The sequence below is a fragment of the Paroedura picta genome, chromosome 12, assembly GCF_049243985.1.
Source record: "Paroedura picta isolate Pp20150507F chromosome 12, Ppicta_v3.0, whole genome shotgun sequence".
In the NCBI taxonomy this organism is placed as follows: domain Eukaryota; kingdom Metazoa; phylum Chordata; class Lepidosauria; order Squamata; family Gekkonidae; genus Paroedura; species Paroedura picta.
In genome coordinates, this window is record NC_135380.1 from 36,163,399 (window position 1) to 36,181,738 (window position 18,340).

An 18,340-nucleotide genomic window follows, 5' to 3' on the forward strand; every position below is an offset into this window, starting at 1 on the left:
AGGAGCGGCTGCCTTTCGTATCCTGCTTGTGCCAAGGATGTCAGACGCAGGGATTGAGCTTGGCTCTAGAGACTCATTTTGAACTCAGTTCTGAGGCCTTCCTCTTTTGGGCCTGCCATCCTGCGGTTTCGAAAGTACAACCCTGACACGTAGGAAACAAAAATGTGTTGCAACAATTAGATGAACCTTTTTTTGGGGGGGAAGGGCATGTTCTCGATTCCCTCCTCACTTCCTGTTCAAGGCAGAAAGTTGAGGCCAGCCAATTCACTGCAGCAAACCAGGTTTTTATCTGAGATCTCCAGGCGGTGGCAAGGAGAACCCCCTCCTCTTTCGTTTACTTTTTAGAAACAGCTTCTCATAACTTAACCCGCTTCTGGTTTGAGTTTAGTTTGATAGCCAGCGTGATGTAGTGGTTAAAAAGCAGCAAACTTGAATCTGGAGAACTGTGATTCTCCACTGCTCCACATGCAGCAGCTGAGTGAGCTTGGGCTAGTCACAGTATTCTTAGAGCTGTTCTTGTAGAACAGTTCTCTCAAAGCTCTCTCAGCCTCACCTAGCTCACAGGTGTCTACTGTGGGGAGAGGAAGGGAAAGGTATTTGTGAGCTGCTTTGGGACTCCTTTGGATAGTGAAAAGTGGGGTATAAATCCCCCCCCAGCTCTTCCTTCTCCTCCATCTTACCTGCCAATCAATAGTGTATCTTGACAGAGGCAGGATATCAGCTCAGTTCCCATTGAGGCAGGCAATCTGTACCAGGTTGTATCACATCAGTGGGTGGGTAGGGGGCTCACAAAAAAGAGATCCAGTCCACTTAGAAAATTAGGATGGCGGTAGCTGGCAAGGCTCCGATAGTACCCTGTCAGGGTACTTTTCTCTGTGCAGGGGACTGTCTTACATTAAGATGGACTCAGTCAGGTAAGTTTTAATTCCAGTCTGAAATTGCACAGGCAATACTGGCCCATTACTGTAAGTTACTTCACTAAGAAACGATCCCTGCACATAGAAGATTAGCTTGACAGGGAAGATTGTAGTCTGTCCTCCTCCCTGACAGGCCAATGTTCTGCATACAGATGATTTCCTTTTCGTCTCAATGGAGGAGCATTCCCTCATGCCTTCCCCCAACTTCTGCTTGAAGTAGTACAGCCCAGTTACAGGTTGACCCCCTGAGTAAAGGCCAAACCTTAGATTTGCCCACAACCTCCCAAGGATAGGTTACCGGTCCTTGCCCCTTATGGGAACATTTGTCAGACCTCACAATTTACCCACACTGCATCAGAGCCCACTGGGCAGTACAAGAGCCCTGGCTGCCCCATACCTTTGCACCCAGTCTCAGCCGGTCAATGGTGTTCTCTGCCTCGGCATACTTAGTCAGAAGCTTGTGGTAGTCCTCCTAAAACAAGAGGGCAACATGCGTCAATTTCTTATTTCATGGTTTAGTCCAGGGGTAGTCAAACTGCGGCCCTCCAGATGTCCATGGACTCCAATTCCCAGAAGCCCCTACCAGCGAATGCTGGCAGGGGCTTCTGGGAATTGGAGTTCATGGACATCTGGAGGGCCGCAGTTTGACTACCCCTGGTATAGTCCATGGGCGGCCACACTGTGACTGTCCAGATGTCCATGGGCTACATGCTGGCAGGGATTCTTGGGAATTGTAGTCCACAGACATCTGGAGAGCCAGAGTTTGACCACCCCTGGTTTAGTTAATCACACTGTCACATGCAAAGTCAAAACCCATCATCCATATTAACAAATCTCTGCTCAAACGGGAGTCTCAGATAAGCCACAGCTTAAGCCCAGCCCCTTTTAATCAGGGCTGTGACTCTTCTGTTTTCCACAACCACAGCGTCTAAGTGTAGCCTGAGAATCCGTCTCTTTCCTTGAGTCTTTGTGGTTCCAGATATAATTTGGAAAACGTTCTGGCAGAGCTTCAGGAATGCACAGAGACTTCACAGGGGGCAGAGGAGGATTTCTGACAAGCTGTGAATTTTGACTGCGGAATAAAACATTGTTTTGCTTCTTTTCAGAGTTCGTTTCTAGCCCTTACAGCTCTCAACCACTACACCAAGCTGGCAGACTACTGTTGTTTAAAAATGCAATTGGGCAAGGCCCCCAGGCTGGCCTTCTTCCTGACATAAAGATTTCTGCGTGGAGGAGCATTTCAACTCTACCTGCGCTCTGAAGTACGGCAGCCCAGAAATGAGGTTTACCACCTCTGGGAGGATCAAGCCATGTTGGACTGCAGAACTGTCAGGATGAGATCTGAAGAAATTACCTGAAGCTGCTGCACCAGCTCGGTGGCTTGTCTGGGAGACTTGAATTCCTCCGGAATCACGGAGTCAGCGGGGGTCGGGCACTTCTGGGGGGAGCCTTCCCCGCTGCTCAACAACACCTCGCGGACAATCTCGGCAGGAGATTTGAAGATCACCGGCTTCCCTGAGATCTTTGATCGGGCAGGGGGAGACTTTCCCCGGGGGGGCTGGTAGGTCTGTGGATCCCTGGGGAATCTAACCCGCGGCTCCACTTTAGAGAGGTCGGGGAGTGGGTAGTTGAGCTGCCCTCGGCCGTACTGTGAGGCATTGCTTACAGCTGGTGTCTCTTGACTCGCTGGACCACGTGGACGTGAACTGGGCTTTTTCTGAGTAGCTCTTCCATGAGGACTCAGGGACCTTGACTGCCTGATGAATTTCGAAGGAAGCCCATGAGGGACATCCGCTTTCAGCTTCCTCGCTCTTTCTGGTGGACGGCTGCCAATGCGCCTCATGGCACAAGGCCTCTTCCCAACCGTACCCAACAGCCCTTCCTTAGGCTTAGCCACATGGTTGGTTCTTTGGGTAGTGCTGGCAGGGCCCATCTTGACCATAGTCCCCACAGGTTCACCCAGGTTGTCTGAATAGGAGGACTCTGGAAAAGTCTCGGCGTCAATTCCAGGAGAATTCTGAAGGTCGTCTACAGAGAGGCAGCCCAAGAGGTTCTGATTCCAATGTGTGGAATCTGCAGGAGAACTGAGGACGTGGCTCTCAGGGCTCCTCCCAGATGGGGAGGAGAATTCAGTTTCCTCGAGAAACTCTGAGCTGTCACCAAGGAAGCTCCGGACCTCGAAGGAATCTGTCTTCAAGTGGATACGATCTGGAGCATCCCTTGAAGGCGAAGGACTCACATTGGAGCCATCAGAGAAGTCCTCTCCACCGTCTGAAGCAAAGCTGTAGGATTGGCCATGGGGAGCCAGAGGATCCCTCAGAGCCTCAGGACTGGCGCTGTACTCTGAACCATACAGTCCCTCATAAGAAAGCTCCGGGTAGGCCTCTCCCTCACTGCCTGCTTCTGAAGTTCTTCCTTGCTTCTCTGGTCCCTCAGAGCTGGCTCCGTCTTGATCATTTTCTGTCAGGCTCAACCGCTGATTGATCTGCAGTTGCCAATAGGAAACAGGGCTTAGATCCTCCTGCATCCCATCATGCTCTTGGTATTCACCGATATCTGGAAAGACAAGGGTTTTGTAAATAAGGGACTGTCACAGTCATTTGCAAGCCTGCAACCTCCCCCTCCCCCCTTCACAGTGTCTGCATTATACAGGGGGTTGGACTAGATGACTCTGGAGATCCCATCCAACTCTATCAGTCTGTGATTCCCTTCCTTCCCTCCCAATTGGTGCTCCACCGGGGAGGCAATTTCTCGGTCCTCCTCCAAGAATCAGTGATGAGTGGAATTCGGACCTAGGAAGAGCCCAACCATTACAGCCCTTGAAAATGGCCATTTCTGAGGACCATACAAATCCCATTTTTAATCACAAAGCCTCTGACAGAAATCATATTCTTGAGCATCTTCTAAATATACTGTTTCAAACATAAGAGACAGTTTCACTGAAGCATGTATCAGAAACGTGCAGGCTTTCATTAAGACTCAAACAGGCATCTCTTTACACCATCATTTAAATGGCAACCTGAGGATAGGTCTATTGCCCTGTTGACTCATGGGAGCCTCCATGTTCAGAGGCAGTCAACCTCTGAATACCAGTGCCAGGAGGCAACATTACAGGAAGACTCTATACCCTGTTGCTGGACTTCCAGAAGAATTGTATGAGGCAGGATACTGGACTAGATGGACCACTACTTTGAATCAGAAGGGCTTTTCTTCTATTCCTATGATTTGTGCCAAAGTGGACGCATCTCAGAAGTATATTTCAAACAGTAGACACCTTAACTGGGAGCAAATAACAGGAACTTGTGATCTGAGACCTGCATAGCAGAAGGACCACCCTGGCTGTACACAGCCCCCCAGAAAACGCTTCGATAAGCTACAGCTAATTGATTTGTGATCCCCCAGTCCCCAAATAGTGTGGCTGGTCTCAACCAGGGCCAGGGCCTTTTCAGTCCTGGCCCCTGCCTGGTGGAACGAACTCCCGGAGAACATCAGGGCCCTGATGGTAGCACAGTTCCGCAAGGCTTGCAAGATGGAACTCTTCCGCCAGGCTTACAGTTGAGGCCAGCAAACATGGGGGGGGGGGAATTAACACCATATGGGCCTCCCTTGCCATCTCCTGCTATTCCCTCCCTTGACGGAGAGACCTACAAACTCCATAAAAGCATTATTTAACAACTATGAGCTGCCAATTTAACTGCTGAATATATTGGCATATTTTATACATTTTTAAACTCATTATTGTTTTGTTTTTATGCCTTATTGTTTTTGTCAAAATGTACCCCACCCCGAGATGGCAGGACCAAGGGTGGGCAGACTATAAAATAACTGTAATTATAAATACACAGAAATAAATAAATAGAAATAAATAAATAACAGCAACCCACCAGAGTTTTTATGAAAGGATTGGCTAGGGAGCTTGTCGTCATATACAGCAAGGGTAGTCAACCTGTGGTCCTCCAGATGTCCATGCCAGCAGGGGCTCATAGGAATTGTAGTCCATGAACGTCTGGAGGACCACAGATTGACTACCCCTGAACAGCACGTGACAGTCGGCGGTTACGCGCCTGCCACTGTTAGCCATCACTTGGTAAACACCCACCAACCATCCTGTGTAGTTTACAACAGTAAGAACAAAGAGGTCTGCTGGATCAGAACAAAGGTTTGTCCAATATCCTGTTCCCAACAGTGGTTTGCCAGACGTCTTTGGAGAGCCCACAGGAAAGGCATGAAGGCAACCCCTCTCCTACTGTCTCTCCTCCCCCAGCAACTGAGGTACACTGCCTTTGAACGTGGAGGTTCTATTTATCTACCATTTCCAACCTCTGAAAATCCTATCCATCTCCCTCTCAGCATCACGACAGACCAGCAGGGGTGGCACAAACACTTTGAAACATATTTTTGCTTTCTCTTTTCTAAACAGAAGCCGAGCTTCACAGGAGGTTGGTTTTGGTAGCCAGTGTTATGTCCCATATACCTGTGGGAATGCTGCCCTGTTTTGGGAGCCTTCCTGATTCATTTTCTCTTTCCACTTTTTGCGTTCAGTTGTTTTCCACTTCCAGAAGGCTAGGGTGGCCAGCTCTGAGCTCGGAAATACCTGGAGACTTTGGTGGTGGAGCCAAGAGCGGGTGGGATTTGGGGCCGGTAGAAGTCAATGAAGTCTAATGCAATGGAGTCCCCCCTCCAAAGCAGCCATGTCACCTGGAGATGAGCTATAATAACACAGGATTCCCAAGTCCCACATGAAGGCCGGCATCCCTACACAAGGCTCAAGCCGGAAACCTTCTCGAGGAACAGACACTGTTACTCACCAGACGGGGGGCTCTCCTGGCTGTCCTCTCGACCACTGACGAAGTCTTGAAGGTGGTCGAGATCAAAACTCTGTTCCCCTTCTGCTGGACGATCCTGGTAGGGCCTCAGCTCTTCTGCGAGTCCAAGATCCTCCAGGTTCTCCCGGGAGAAAGAGAGGTCCCACTGCTCCATGCTCCCCACCAGTCTGTCTTTCCCATTCTTAGTCCTGTGTGTCTCCCAATCTTCCTCTTCTTCTACCACCTCCTCCTCCTGCGGCTGCTGTTCATGCTGGCGGACCCGCGTCCATCCATCGCCTGGAGAGCGGGCCATGTCCCGCCGGAGACCGATGCAGCGTGGCGTGGCGTAATCACCGCCTGGAGCAAAACGCAGAGACTCACTTGTGTCGCTTCATCATGAGGCCCCAGCATAGAGCCAGTGGGGCTCCAGGGTCTATGCCTTGGGAAAGTGGGTCACATTGCGGCCTTATTCAAACAGGTCTGTGCGTCCTGCCAGAGGCTGAAAAGAGAAAGAGAAAAGATACATCGTGACAGCCAGGAACGTGGCTTTGGGATACTCTGGAATATGAATCCCTCTGCCTCTCTGTTCCATGCAGAGAGCAGCTGGGAGTTTATGGTGAACCCGCCTCAACCCCTAATCCCAAATTCATTTGTGTGCGTGTGTGTGGGGAGAAATATACCTTAATCATATATAAAAATCTGAGAGTCAGTCTGGTGTCATGGTTAAGCGTGGCAGCTTCTAAACTGGAGAATTGGGTTTGATTCCCTACTCCTCCATATGCAGCCAGCTTTGGCCAATCAGTTCCCTCAGAGCTCTTTCAGCCTCACCTACCTCATAGGGTGTCTCTTGTGGAGAGGGGAAAGGAAGGTGATTGTAAGACACTATGAGACACATGAGACCTGTTGGGTGATCTTGGGTTAGTCACAGTTCTCTCAGAGCTTTCTCAGCTTCACCAGCTCACAAGGTGTCTCTTATGGGGAGAGTGCGAGAAGATGATGGTAAGCTGCTTTGAGTCTCCTTTGGGTGGTAAAAAGCAGGGCACCCAAAGTATTGGTCATTAAAAAAAGTAGCCAGTATCACATTCTGGGGCAGTATTAATCCCATGGATCAGGAAGTGCTTTCTTTCATCTGTTCCCAAATACATTACCCATCAATTTATTGTTATTTATTCTACTTATATCCCAACTGTCTCCCCAGCACGCTATCAAAGGGGTTAACATCCATTTCCTCTCCTCCCTTTTACCCTCACAGTAACCCTGTGAGGTAGGCTAGGCTGAAGACATGACGTGACTATCTCAGGGCCACCCAGTGAGTTTCTATGGTAGGCTTTCACAATTAGGGCTTGATGAACCCCTGGGGTTTCTTGATAGCCCTGGAAATGTTCCCTGAAGGGGTGGGAGTTGGTTAATTTTTATATAGTTTTAAAAATTTGTTGAACATTCATTAGACAATATGACCATATATGGCCATGTCGACCCTCCAATGGCCAATGGTGGGCCTGGAAGCGATGGGAAGGGGAGGGGCCCTTAGTGGACGTGTCCACAGCTCTGCTTCCCAACCATATTCTGCATGATCAAACCACTTCTGCGGTTTCTCAAAACCTGAAGAATGTTTCACAGGGTTTTCAATAGTAAAGAAATTGAGAAAAGCCGTTCTGTGGCAAAGCAGGGACTTGAACCTGGGTCTCCCAGATCTACAGTAAGTCTAACACTTTAACCGTTACAGCTTGAATGCTTTGAGCATGAATTTGGAAGCAAATAAGTAATGTAAATAAATAAAATGAGCATATAGGAGCTGGGGAGAGGGAGAACAAATGGTTCTTTTGGGAAAGCAGCGTGGAAAGAACAGGACGGGGGATGTTGGGAGCTCCATTGTTGGAGGTGATTCTTCTGGAGCCACAATGACCATGCAGCAAACACGGACAGGCATTGTCCTGGGGAAACAGCCTGTATGCGCTTTCTCCAGCCCCACATGCTTCTATAAACCTCCATCAGATATCCCCTTACTTTTCTCTCCTCTGAATGGCTAGTACATATAAACCATATGAGATCCGTAGTACAGTCCTGACAAAAGCTCCATGTCAGGGCTCTTGCCCAGCCTGCTCCCTTTTAATCTGGGAAGTTTGCAATCAAAGACTTCTGCAGGCAAAGGGTGGGATCTGCTGTGAAGCTAAGGAGGTCCCCAACAGAACGCCCAAGGGCATCTGCCAACACCTTTCCTGGTGCCCACCAAGAAGTTTTAGAAAGTGGGTGATGCCAGAAGGGACATCTGCCCAGCAGGCCTTTGATTGGCTGTGCCAATTTTATGAAATGCTGCTTTGGCAGTAACTGCCACCATACTGCAAGGACCTTCACTTTAAAACAATACACTAATTTAAAAGGGATTCTTTTGCGCATACTTCGTCCCTGTTTGCCTCCAGAACGAAGACAGCGACAACTCTTTTCTCCTCTTTCTAGACAAAGTTTTTGACTCTTTTAAATAAAACTATTTCCTTCATTTAAGCAGCTGGGTGCTTTGCCCTTCTTTGCATGTTTAACCTCTGCCAAAACAAGAACACTTTCTCACTCTCATTACCTTGGCCATTAAAATCGACACTGAGTTATTAGCCCTGGAAGGGTGGGGAAAGAGAGGATTCGGTCTTTCTTCCACACCCCTCCGCAACGAAGAATACAACGCAGGTCTGATCACAGGTGTTTCATGTTCCTGTTTCCTTTAAAGCCCAGGCAAAACCAGGGTCGCCAGCTCTGGGTTGGGAAATACCTGAAGACTTTATGGGGTGGAGCCGGGAGTAGGCAGAATTTGGGACGGGGTGGGACTTCAGTGGGGTATAATGCTATGAAGTTCTCTCTTGGATCTCTTGCCTGGAGATGAGCTGTAAAAACGGGGGATCCCCAGGTCCCACTTGGGGACTGCATCCCTAGGTAAAACAGAGAATTGGGAAACAGGAACGCAGCCAATGGGCTTTTTCAACAGCTAAGTTAGAAGGCTCTCCTCTTCCTCCTCTTGTCCAAGCTCTTCCCCTCCCCCTTCCCCTCTCCATGCAGCTGGAGACACACAGAAGTCCCTGTTTCAGGCTGTACCATTACTGTGGGCATAGCAAGACCGAGGCTGAAAGTAGACCTTTCTCTCCCATCTCTTCATTCCTTTTGCCATTAGAAAAGACTCCATTTATTCCTGGCAAAGACAACATTGATCCCACATCTTGCAAGAGATGCTCCAAGGCCTAAAGCACCCAGCTCAGGCAGTCAGTTTGAACAACTTCCAGTCTTCTTTTTTCAAATATGCCCCAACAGCACCTGAGACAGCCTGGGCATCAACTCACCTCCATGGTTGGCATCATGACGCTGGGCATTTGCCAGCACCCAGAGACAGCTGTGGGGGCTCCCTAGGGATCCCTGCCACCCATTTCCCTGCTAGTGCTCACCCACGGGCTACGATGTTTGTTCCAAACAGTTTAGGGCTACAGCCAAACAGGCAGGCTAACTCTGATTAAAGCCACTGTTCTGCTTTCCTTTTGCATTTGAAAAATAAAATGAAATTCCTACCTCTTTTTGCAGCACTGGGAGGTAGATTACAGAATCATAGAGTTGGAAGGGGCCATACAGGGCATCTAGTCCAACCCCCTGCTCAACGCAGGATCAGCCTAAAGCATCCAAGAAAAGTGTGTATCCAGCCTTTGCTTAAAGACTGCCAGTGAGGGGGAGCTCACCACCTCCTTAGGCAGCCTATTTCACTGCTGAACTACTCTGACTGTGAAAATGTTTTCCTGATATCTAGCCTATATCGTTGTACTTGAAGTTTAAACCCATTACTGCGTGTCCTTTCCTCTGCAGCCAATTGGAACAGCATCCTGCCCTCCTCCAAATGACAACCTTTCAAATACTTAAAGAGGGCTATCATGTCCCCTCTCAAACCTCCTTTCCTCAGCCCTGTACTCCCCAGACTCTGCCCCAAAATCCCAAGGCCTCTACAATCTGTAGTCCCACTGGAGATTGCAACCCTAGTCCCACTGAACCCATCTGAGTTTGCAACTAAACCCTATAACTGCATTGACATTCTTTAGGTGTCCCTGCCAGCCGCTGGGCAGATTTCCATCCACTTGGCTGAAGAGGTTCCATTAGCAGCCAGCCCCTTTTGTTTACCCCATTTTCCATGCATGGAAGAGCCACTCCGCTTCCCCATCGCCCAAGGGGGCTTTTAAGAAACCGCTAGCTTGGGTGTTTATTCTTCTCCATAATGCATTTATTCTTCCCCCCTTTATACGGCCCTCCTTCCTGTCACTCGCCCCTCCACCAGCTCTGGGAACCCTGCACCATCTCGTCCTTTGGACACAAGATACGAATGCCAAGGCTAAACCGTAGTTTCATGTTGTTTGCAGTGTTCAAAGGATTTCACACACATTGCCCTTGTTACAAAGAAGCAGAAGAAGAAGAGTTGATTCTTATATGCTGCTTTTCTCTACCCGAAGGAGTCTCAAAGTGGCTTACATTTGCCTTCCCTTTCCCCTCCCCACAACAGACACCCTGTGAGGGAGGTGAGGCTGAGAGAGCCCTGATATTACTGAAGAAGAAGAGTTGGTTCTTATATGCTACTTTTCTCTACCCGAAGGAGTCTCAAAGTGGCTTACATTTGCCTTCCCTTTCCCCTCCCCACAACAGACACCCTGTGAGGGAGGTGAGGCTGAGAGAGCCCTGATATTACTGAAGAAGAAGAGTTGGTTCTTATATGCTACTTTTCTCTACCTGAAAGAGTCTCCAAGCGACTTACATTCATCTTTCCATTCCTCTCCCCACAACAGACACTCTGTGAGGTGAGTGAGGCTGAGAGAGCCCTGATGTTACTGCTCTGTGAGAACAGCACTATCAGGGCTGTGACAAGTCCAAGGTCACCCAGCTGGCTACATGTGGAGAAGCAGGGAATCAAACCCAACTCACCGGATTAGAAGCTGCTGCCATAAACCACTACACCACACTGTATGGTAGGCTAGTACAGTGAGAAAATATGAGACACTCTCATAGTTATGGGGCTTCCCCCATACTGGGTCTTCCAGCACCCATGGGGGCATTTTAGATCAGGGAAATTGGTGCAGGGGAAGAGTTATTCCCACCCCCAGCAGGGCGGCCCAGATGGCTCTTTTTTGAAAAGGGCAAAATGACCCTGGAGTTGGTCAATCCACACATCACAGGAAACTATAGTTGCTCCAAAGAGGAATTGGGGTGTGTGAAAAGAGGAGGAAATAAGGGGGGAAGCAGAGTTTAGAGCAGCCTTTGTCAACTTTTTGACCACTGAGAACTTCCTGAAACATTCTTCAGGCTTCGAGAAACTAGAGAAATGGTGCGATCGTGCAGAATATGGTGGGGAAGCAGAGCTGTGGACATGCCCACCTGGCCCCCTCTTCCTACCCACCACCCAGCCCCATCATTGACCATTTGGGGGGGGGCAGGTTGACATGACCATATATAGCAGTGGTTCTCATCCTGGAGGTTGGGAGTCCTTCGGGGGTCGAACGACCCTTTCACAGGGGTTGCGGCTGGGCAAGCAATTTGGCAGGGGGGGGTGAGAGTGGGCACCATCCACCCAACAGCCTTGCGGGGTAAATGGAGATAGAGTGTTCATCTGTGTGGAGCAGCAGAAAAGAGCATTTGGTTTGATTTCTGTGAAGGAACCCTTGCATAATTTTATGGTTTGGGGTCACCAGAACATGAGGATCTGTATTAAAAGGCTATGGCATTAGGAAGGTTGGGAACCACTGATATATATAGTGATATAACCTGATAAATGTTTAACAAATTTAAGAAATATATATATAAAAAATAACCTCCACCCATTTATTTATTTGGGAAACCCTTCAGGAAACCCTGGCTGAGAAAGCCTGGCTTAGAGGATGAGGGATAAACTGAATGCCAGCCGCATGGTCACAATGCAGCATTTACAGTCCACAATGTGGGCTCCGTCTCACAAAACCTTCAGCCACAATACGTTGGTTAGCCTTTGGGGCGCCAGAAGACAACCCATTATTTCAGCTGCAGCAGACTCCCGGCCTCTGGAAAATGCTTGATGAGCTCATTATGAATGTTTAAAACAACATTCAGCATTCTCATTTACATTTTTGGTGGTTGGTCGTGGTTCATGATGCCCTTTCCCGGGGTTACCGTCACCTCTGAAAAATTCTAAGGGTCCCCCTGACCACCTATCTTCTGTAACTGATGCAAGACCCCCTCCCTCCCCAATCCCACAAGCATTAAAAAAAAACCCAACTTCATTTTCTTCTCTCTGTAAGATGATGGGATGGGAGGAAAGGAGTTTGCTTGTACTGCCAAAACTCCAGAAAGCCTGCAGAATATGATGTGAACATCTCCAGGCAGGACTAATAACGCCGGACAGAGAAAAGCTGTGCCACAGAGGGATGCTCCGTCTCACGCACATTGCCAGTTCATGCCTTCCCAGCCCCTTCGTGTGAAATTCAAAATTGATACCTGGAGCAGGCCTGATCCAGCAGCGCAAAAGGCTACAGCAGCATCCACCCTGATACTCCTGTTACTGCAGCAACCTCGTGCTCAAATCAAACCCAGGCCAGCTTCTCCAAACTGGAGCCAGGCCTCTCCAAGCTGTAAATGGGAGCTCACTGGCCACCTGAGGCACTGCCAATCTGAGATAGGGAACTGAAAAGGCATCGGCAGAGAGAGAGCACAAGGGGGCCATTTTCTGCCGCTGAATTGCAAGAAAGAGGCAACTAAAGGTTTATTATGCAGACAAAAATCCTCTCTGTGACTTGATCGATGAGACTCCCAAGGAAAGTCTCAGAGAAAGCAAAGATGCTCAAGATATTTGGCATGGCACCGCTCTTAGCCATGCTGGCTCTCTGCAGGTGTAAATCTAGTGCAACAAGGAGAATGCTACAATCTCTGGCATACTAGCTTTCTATCTGCAGAATGAACTTGGTCAGAGTTGACTTTCAGATAAATGTGCAGAGCACCCATCCGCAAGACGCAGAACTTTCCACCTGGGAGTAATGAACTTCCCAAATGAAAACAACAAGACAAGCCTGAAAAGCCAGAGTCTCTAATTTCCACCCTGAGGATTAAACCCAAACTAGTCTACTGTTGGCCAAAAAAGCTGCTCTGAAATACAAACCCTGATGGCCACCGGGTTTCCAATCCAGGATGCCAGCTTCCAGGTGGGACCTGGAGATCCCCCAAAATTATAGCCCATCTCTAGACTACAAAAATCAGCTCCCCTGTAGAAAAACAATGCTTTGGAGGGTGGACTCTATTGGGTCCTTCTCAAGGTCACTCTCCCAAATTCCAGAAGTCTCCCAGCTTGAATCTGGCAACACTACCCCACAGCCTGTTCGGCAAGGGGAATCTGCCAATCCTACGGTCAGCTGACTGATAAACCCCACCCACCCAAACCAGGACTGGTTTTGTATGTTTAGCAGGTGAACCTGTGCACCGTATGGAGGTCATTGCTATTGCCTGCTAGTTGGTGAAGATTCAACACAGGAGTTGGGACTCTTATAGCACACTCACCTGGAAGTCAGTCCCACATGAACAGGATCCCAAGCAGATTGGTTTAGGATTGCTCTGTTAGCTGGGAAACAGAATACTGCAGCCCCGGGAACCTTTGAACTGGTGAGCTGCAACTCCTTCCTCACTCATCAGAGTAATCGACAAAGCAGGTCCACTCTGTCACAGGGGCTAGGCAGCCTTTCCCAGAAGTTTGGTGGGCTACTGACATCATTAGACATCACTGGGGCCCACTTCCCCTGTTGCTCTACAGACCTGGCCCTATTCTGCACACAATAGATAATGCACTTTCAATGCACTTTAGGAGTAGATTTTCCTGTTCTGCACAGGAAAATGCAGCTGCCAAAGCATATTGAAAGTGCATTATCCTATGTGTGCGGAAAAGGCCTTGGTCTCTTTCTACACAAAAGAAATGGTAAACGGTCAACTGAATGATTGACTGGTTCCCATGATTTACTGCCACACCCACTTCTCTGAAGGGGTGTGTCACCACTTCTGGGGTTCCTGAAAGCCTGAAAAATATTTTGGGGGTTCCTCTGCAGTCAAAAGCTTGAAAAAGACCGCCAAATCACCTTCCCAATATAGCAGTGGGATTCTGGGGTGCATCTAGGGTTGGATCCCTTCAACTGAAGGTGCTGGGGACTGAACCTTGGACCTTCTGCATGCCAAGAAGATGTTCGGCTACTGAGCCATGGCCCTTATGCGGCTGTGCCCCCCCCCCCGCCCCCACACGACAACAATCTTGTTGTTTCCAAGTAGATTACTAACCACAAGAACCAAATACAGAGGCCAGGTTATTGCAAAGGAAACGGGTGCATCAGATGCTGCTGACGTGTGTGCAACATCGTGCAATAGCAGAGAGGATGGCAAGCGGTCCCTGGGAGGAGACCAGGAACTTCCACCGTGGATAAGCGGACTGGGCATGTTCAAAATTCCAGCACTTTCATGCTTATGAAAAAGAAACTGAACCCAGTTGCACCACCAGAATTTTTGCAGCAACCTTTTGCAGCACTGGGACTTTGCAGCACTTCGCAGAGGATGAGACGATATCATTGCACCATTTCCCTTCCTCGGCTGAGGCCCCTGGTGTCACTTCCTTTTTCTGTTCTGCCGAAGAGGCTCCAGCAAAACCACAGCACTCTGTTTCGACTCTTGAGATTGCGAGACACCCAAGCGTCCCCCCACCCCCCTGCCAAAGGAAACAGGCCACGAAGGCAGCTACGTCTGACTTCCTTGCTGGCTGCTTTTCAGAATGTTTCTCCTTTCTATGGCCCATCCCAGCATGTGCGCGCACAAATGTGCATGCACACACACACACATTCTCTCTCACCTCTCTGGGCCATCCTTGGGACCACAGAGGCGAATGAATCCTAGAAAGTCACTCTCCAACCGTTTATCAGTTTACTCTAAAAAGCCAAGCTTCAGACAAGCATTTCAGAAAAGCCTTCTGCTGCTTCCCTGCATGTGCCGTCCAAAAAAGCGACGGCAGGCGGACCTCCCCATCCCCCGCCCCCACACTTCCCATGCGCCTTCTGAAACACAGAGGCCGGAAGCACCAAAAGTATTCAAGACACCCGGCAGGATCTCTTGTGTGGGTTTCGCTCATTCATGCATCTACCTTTCCTGTCACTGCTGCCGCCAAGATCTTGCAAAAGCACTGCAAAGACTGGGAGAAAGAGAAATCACAGTTGCTGGCGAGCAGTCACAGTCTCCAAAAACTATTGCACACACAGGGATCCCCACTGTCAACATACTGCTCGGTCAGCCGCCAAGACTGTGCGTATCGGATATAATTATGTAACTGAGTGTCTGCAACCAAAAGCACTTCTCCCCAGCACTCCCATCATTATAATTTTTAGAACACTGCCTACAAAATATCTATAAACTGCCTGAGCCTACAAGAAAGGGTGGGGTATAAATATAAAATATAAATAAGTAAGGAGCCCAGAGCTTGATAGCCGAGGTGAGCCTGAACCCATCAGATCTCGGAAGCTAAGCAGGGCTGACCTGGCTACTCCTTGGATGGGAGACCTCCAAGGAACACGAAGTTGCAGTAGATGAGGAGGTAGGTAATGGCCAAGCACCTTCCAATGTCTCTTCGCTAGACCCTCCTCAGATCTCCTGGCTATGCTACACTTATGCCATATGATTTTTAAAAAAGCTTCCAAGGAGGAAGATGAGGAGGAAACTCAGCTAGAGTTAGGGTGAGCAAATTTAGGTTTGGGCGCTTCGCGTCCCAAGCGGCCACTCATGCCCGAAGCAGCCAGCGCCACATTGCGGGGGGGAGGGGGAGGGGAAGTGTGGGCATCGCAAGGGGGGGGAGGCATGTGCCTGCATGTATGCGCCGATCGACGCATTGACCTGGTTGAGAAATGCGCGTTGTTTTGGTACATCAGAACAGAGCGCTAGAAATGTAACACCTAAAAAGGGTTATACCAAATAAATGATGCAGCTGATATGTAGGTGAGAGCAGAAATCTCAAGTTGTACCCTAAATCAGGGGTAGTCGACCTGTGGTCCTCCAGATGTCCATGGACTACAATTCCCATAAGCCCCTGCCATGCTGGGAATTGTAGTCCATAGACATCTGGAGGACCACAGGTTGACTACCCCTGCCCTAAATAAAACTGGCAGTCCAACTGTTGCAGCGTCAGCTCATGGGCTGACACTATTATCGCCCTTAAATACAAAAAGCTCCTTTAAACTCCCAGAAGAACCTTAAGATCATGCAATACTAACATGTTGGTGGTCCCCGGCCTGAAGCATCTGGCACTTTTCCACCAAGCGTTTGTTTGAGACCAGAACAAACTAATTGTCAATAAAATCTATGGGCCTCCTTCCCCTCGTCTTCTTCATTCCTATTTCTGAATTAGAACCGGGATAACACCCATACTGACTGTGAAATGGACTAACACAGCGGTTCTCAACCTGGGGGTCGGGACCCTGGAGGTTGAACGAACCTTTCACAGGGGTCGTGTCACGGCAAGCTGCTTGGGGGGGGGGGGCATCTGCACAACAGCTTTGCAGGGTAGATCATGATAGAGCGTTTGTCTGTGTGGAGCAGTGGAAAAGAGTGAGATCGACATGGTGGGACAAGAAGCAGAACTGAACTGAGAACCCCCCCCCCCAAAAAAAAAAACAATTTATATATTTATAATTTATATACAATCATGAACAATGGATCTGCATGCCACTGGTCAGTTTCGGTTTAATTTCTGTGAAAGAACGCTTGCATAATTTTACGGTTGGGGGTCACCACAGCATGAGGAACTGTATTAAAGGGTCACGGCATTAGGAAGGTTGGGAACCACTGGAGTCAGAGATGGACCAGCAGAATCACTCATAAATACAAGGGAGCACTGAATTGTTTTAATGGCATACTGTCAATTTAATTCCGATTTTATATGTTATGTGTTATGTCACGAACCACCCCAGCCTGTTTTTTGGGGAGGAGCAGTAAATAAAACTGAAAAATAAATAAAAATAGGGAGGGGAAATCACAATAATGCGTTACTTATTTTCAGCAGCCTAAATTGCCCTTCTTAGCTAAGCAGGGTTGGCTTCTGTCAGCACTGGGATGGGAGACCATAAAAGAAAACTGGGGTTGCTATACAGAGGAAGGCAAACTACCTCTGATCATCCCTTGCCTGTGGATGAGGTCGCTATGAGTTGGTGGCGATTCAATGGTACATTATTCTGATAATGATTATCCAATCACTACACACGCTCTAAAAAGAACATTAGGGGATGTAGCCAGAGCAGAAAGACTCCATATCCCCCCTCCCCCCCCCCATCCACAGAGCGAGAACTTTGCCTTTTGATATATTTTTTTGCCTGTTACACAACTGTTAAAAACAGAGAAGCCCTGCCAGAAAAGCCCACTGATGTCTTTTTGTACAGGAGAAACATTCCCACCCAGGGCTGTTTTGTTGCAAGAAGCAGCTGATCACTCTGTTTACAACTGAGTCGACCAGGGACAGGCCAACATGTGACGGAATTAATATTAGAATTCAGACATCAGACATGCACGAAAACAAGAGGAGGGCTCAAATGAGCAAAAAGAACGGGGAAGCTCCGTTAACTCTGTCTGCTACTAGATTTTTAAACAAGAGCTGGGTGTGTCAAGAGGGAGGGAGATTCGGAGGTGAAAACTGACAAGCAAAGAAAGTGTTAAGACCCCCCCCCCCTTCCTGCCCAGCATTTCTTGCTTTCATAAGCCCCCTGCAGATGTTCCATTCATACAAGAGTATAAGAAGGACGGTCTAATAATTAAACCAAACAGAGAGAAAAAGACCCATCCAATGGCAATACAATAAACATAAAAGAAAGAAAAGTGTCCTTTTTTGTAGTTTTCCTTATCTGTTTATTCTGTATGACTTTTGTCAAAATGGAATCCAGGTAATATCCGTTTTCAGTGAGATTCTTTCATCAGTGACAAGTCCTCTGGGTCTTCAATATTTTTATCAATTTTATAGGTAGCAAGAATTTAAACCTTATCTTTACACCGCTCCAGCGGAGCAGTATAAATAAAACGCTAAGGGCTAAAGGGGATAAAAACTCGGAGGGGCGAATCAGGAGCTGTGAAGCTCCTGATTTGCCCCTCCGAGTGGCACTCAAGAGCCAAGTGGCCAATTGGGAGCCGCGTGCAATATATGGACTTTCCATGTGCATACAGGTCCCATCCACAAGGCAGCATCTGGGAAAAAAATTAAGGTTCTGGTTAGCCTGAAAGGAAGCTGTAGTAAGTGGAAAATCTATGCCTTGTTCAGAGTCTTTGGAAGGTTTTAAGCAGGGGTTTAGGTAGCCATCTGACAGAAATGCTGATTCTGTGAATTTAGGCAGATTGCAGGTGGGTGGGCAGAACTGATTGTATCTGAGCTTGGCTCTTGTGGCCCTTTCCTGCATGCCCAGGGAAATGCCAATCGCCACTTTGGGATCAGGAGGTGAATTTCCTCCACACCTGATTGGCCAAGGATTCTGGGTTACTTATTTATTTTATTTATATTTGTATTCCACTGTCTCCTGAGGCTCAGGGCAGTTCACATAGAATGTAAACAATACACTGAACTTGTTCTACATCAGTATACAATAC

At 48.4% G+C, this 18,340-nt stretch overlaps 1 protein-coding gene across 5 annotated transcripts in view; it reads right to left on the bottom strand.

Moving 5' to 3' along the window:
* The window catches only part of AKNA (AT-hook transcription factor), a 77,268-nt gene that overhangs the window by 43,123 nt on the left and 15,805 nt on the right, over nucleotides 1–18,340 (bottom strand). For 4 of the 5 annotated variants that reach the window (XR_013226003.1, XR_013226004.1, XM_077306533.1 and 1 more), the window contains exons 2-4: nucleotides 5,726–6,221; nucleotides 2,272–3,473; nucleotides 1,315–1,389 (exon numbers count right to left, since the gene is read on the bottom strand). Coding sequence is in view for 3 of the 5 variants with exons in the window: in XM_077306533.1 (XP_077162648.1) it covers nucleotides 1,315–1,389; nucleotides 2,272–3,473; nucleotides 5,726–6,035 (1,587 nt within the window). In the remaining 2 variants the exon portion in view is untranslated. Of the gene's footprint in view, nucleotides 1–1,314; nucleotides 1,390–2,271; nucleotides 3,474–5,725; nucleotides 6,222–9,268; nucleotides 9,369–18,340 lie in introns of those variants that run through there. The other variant, XM_077306534.1, reaches the window with a different exon arrangement.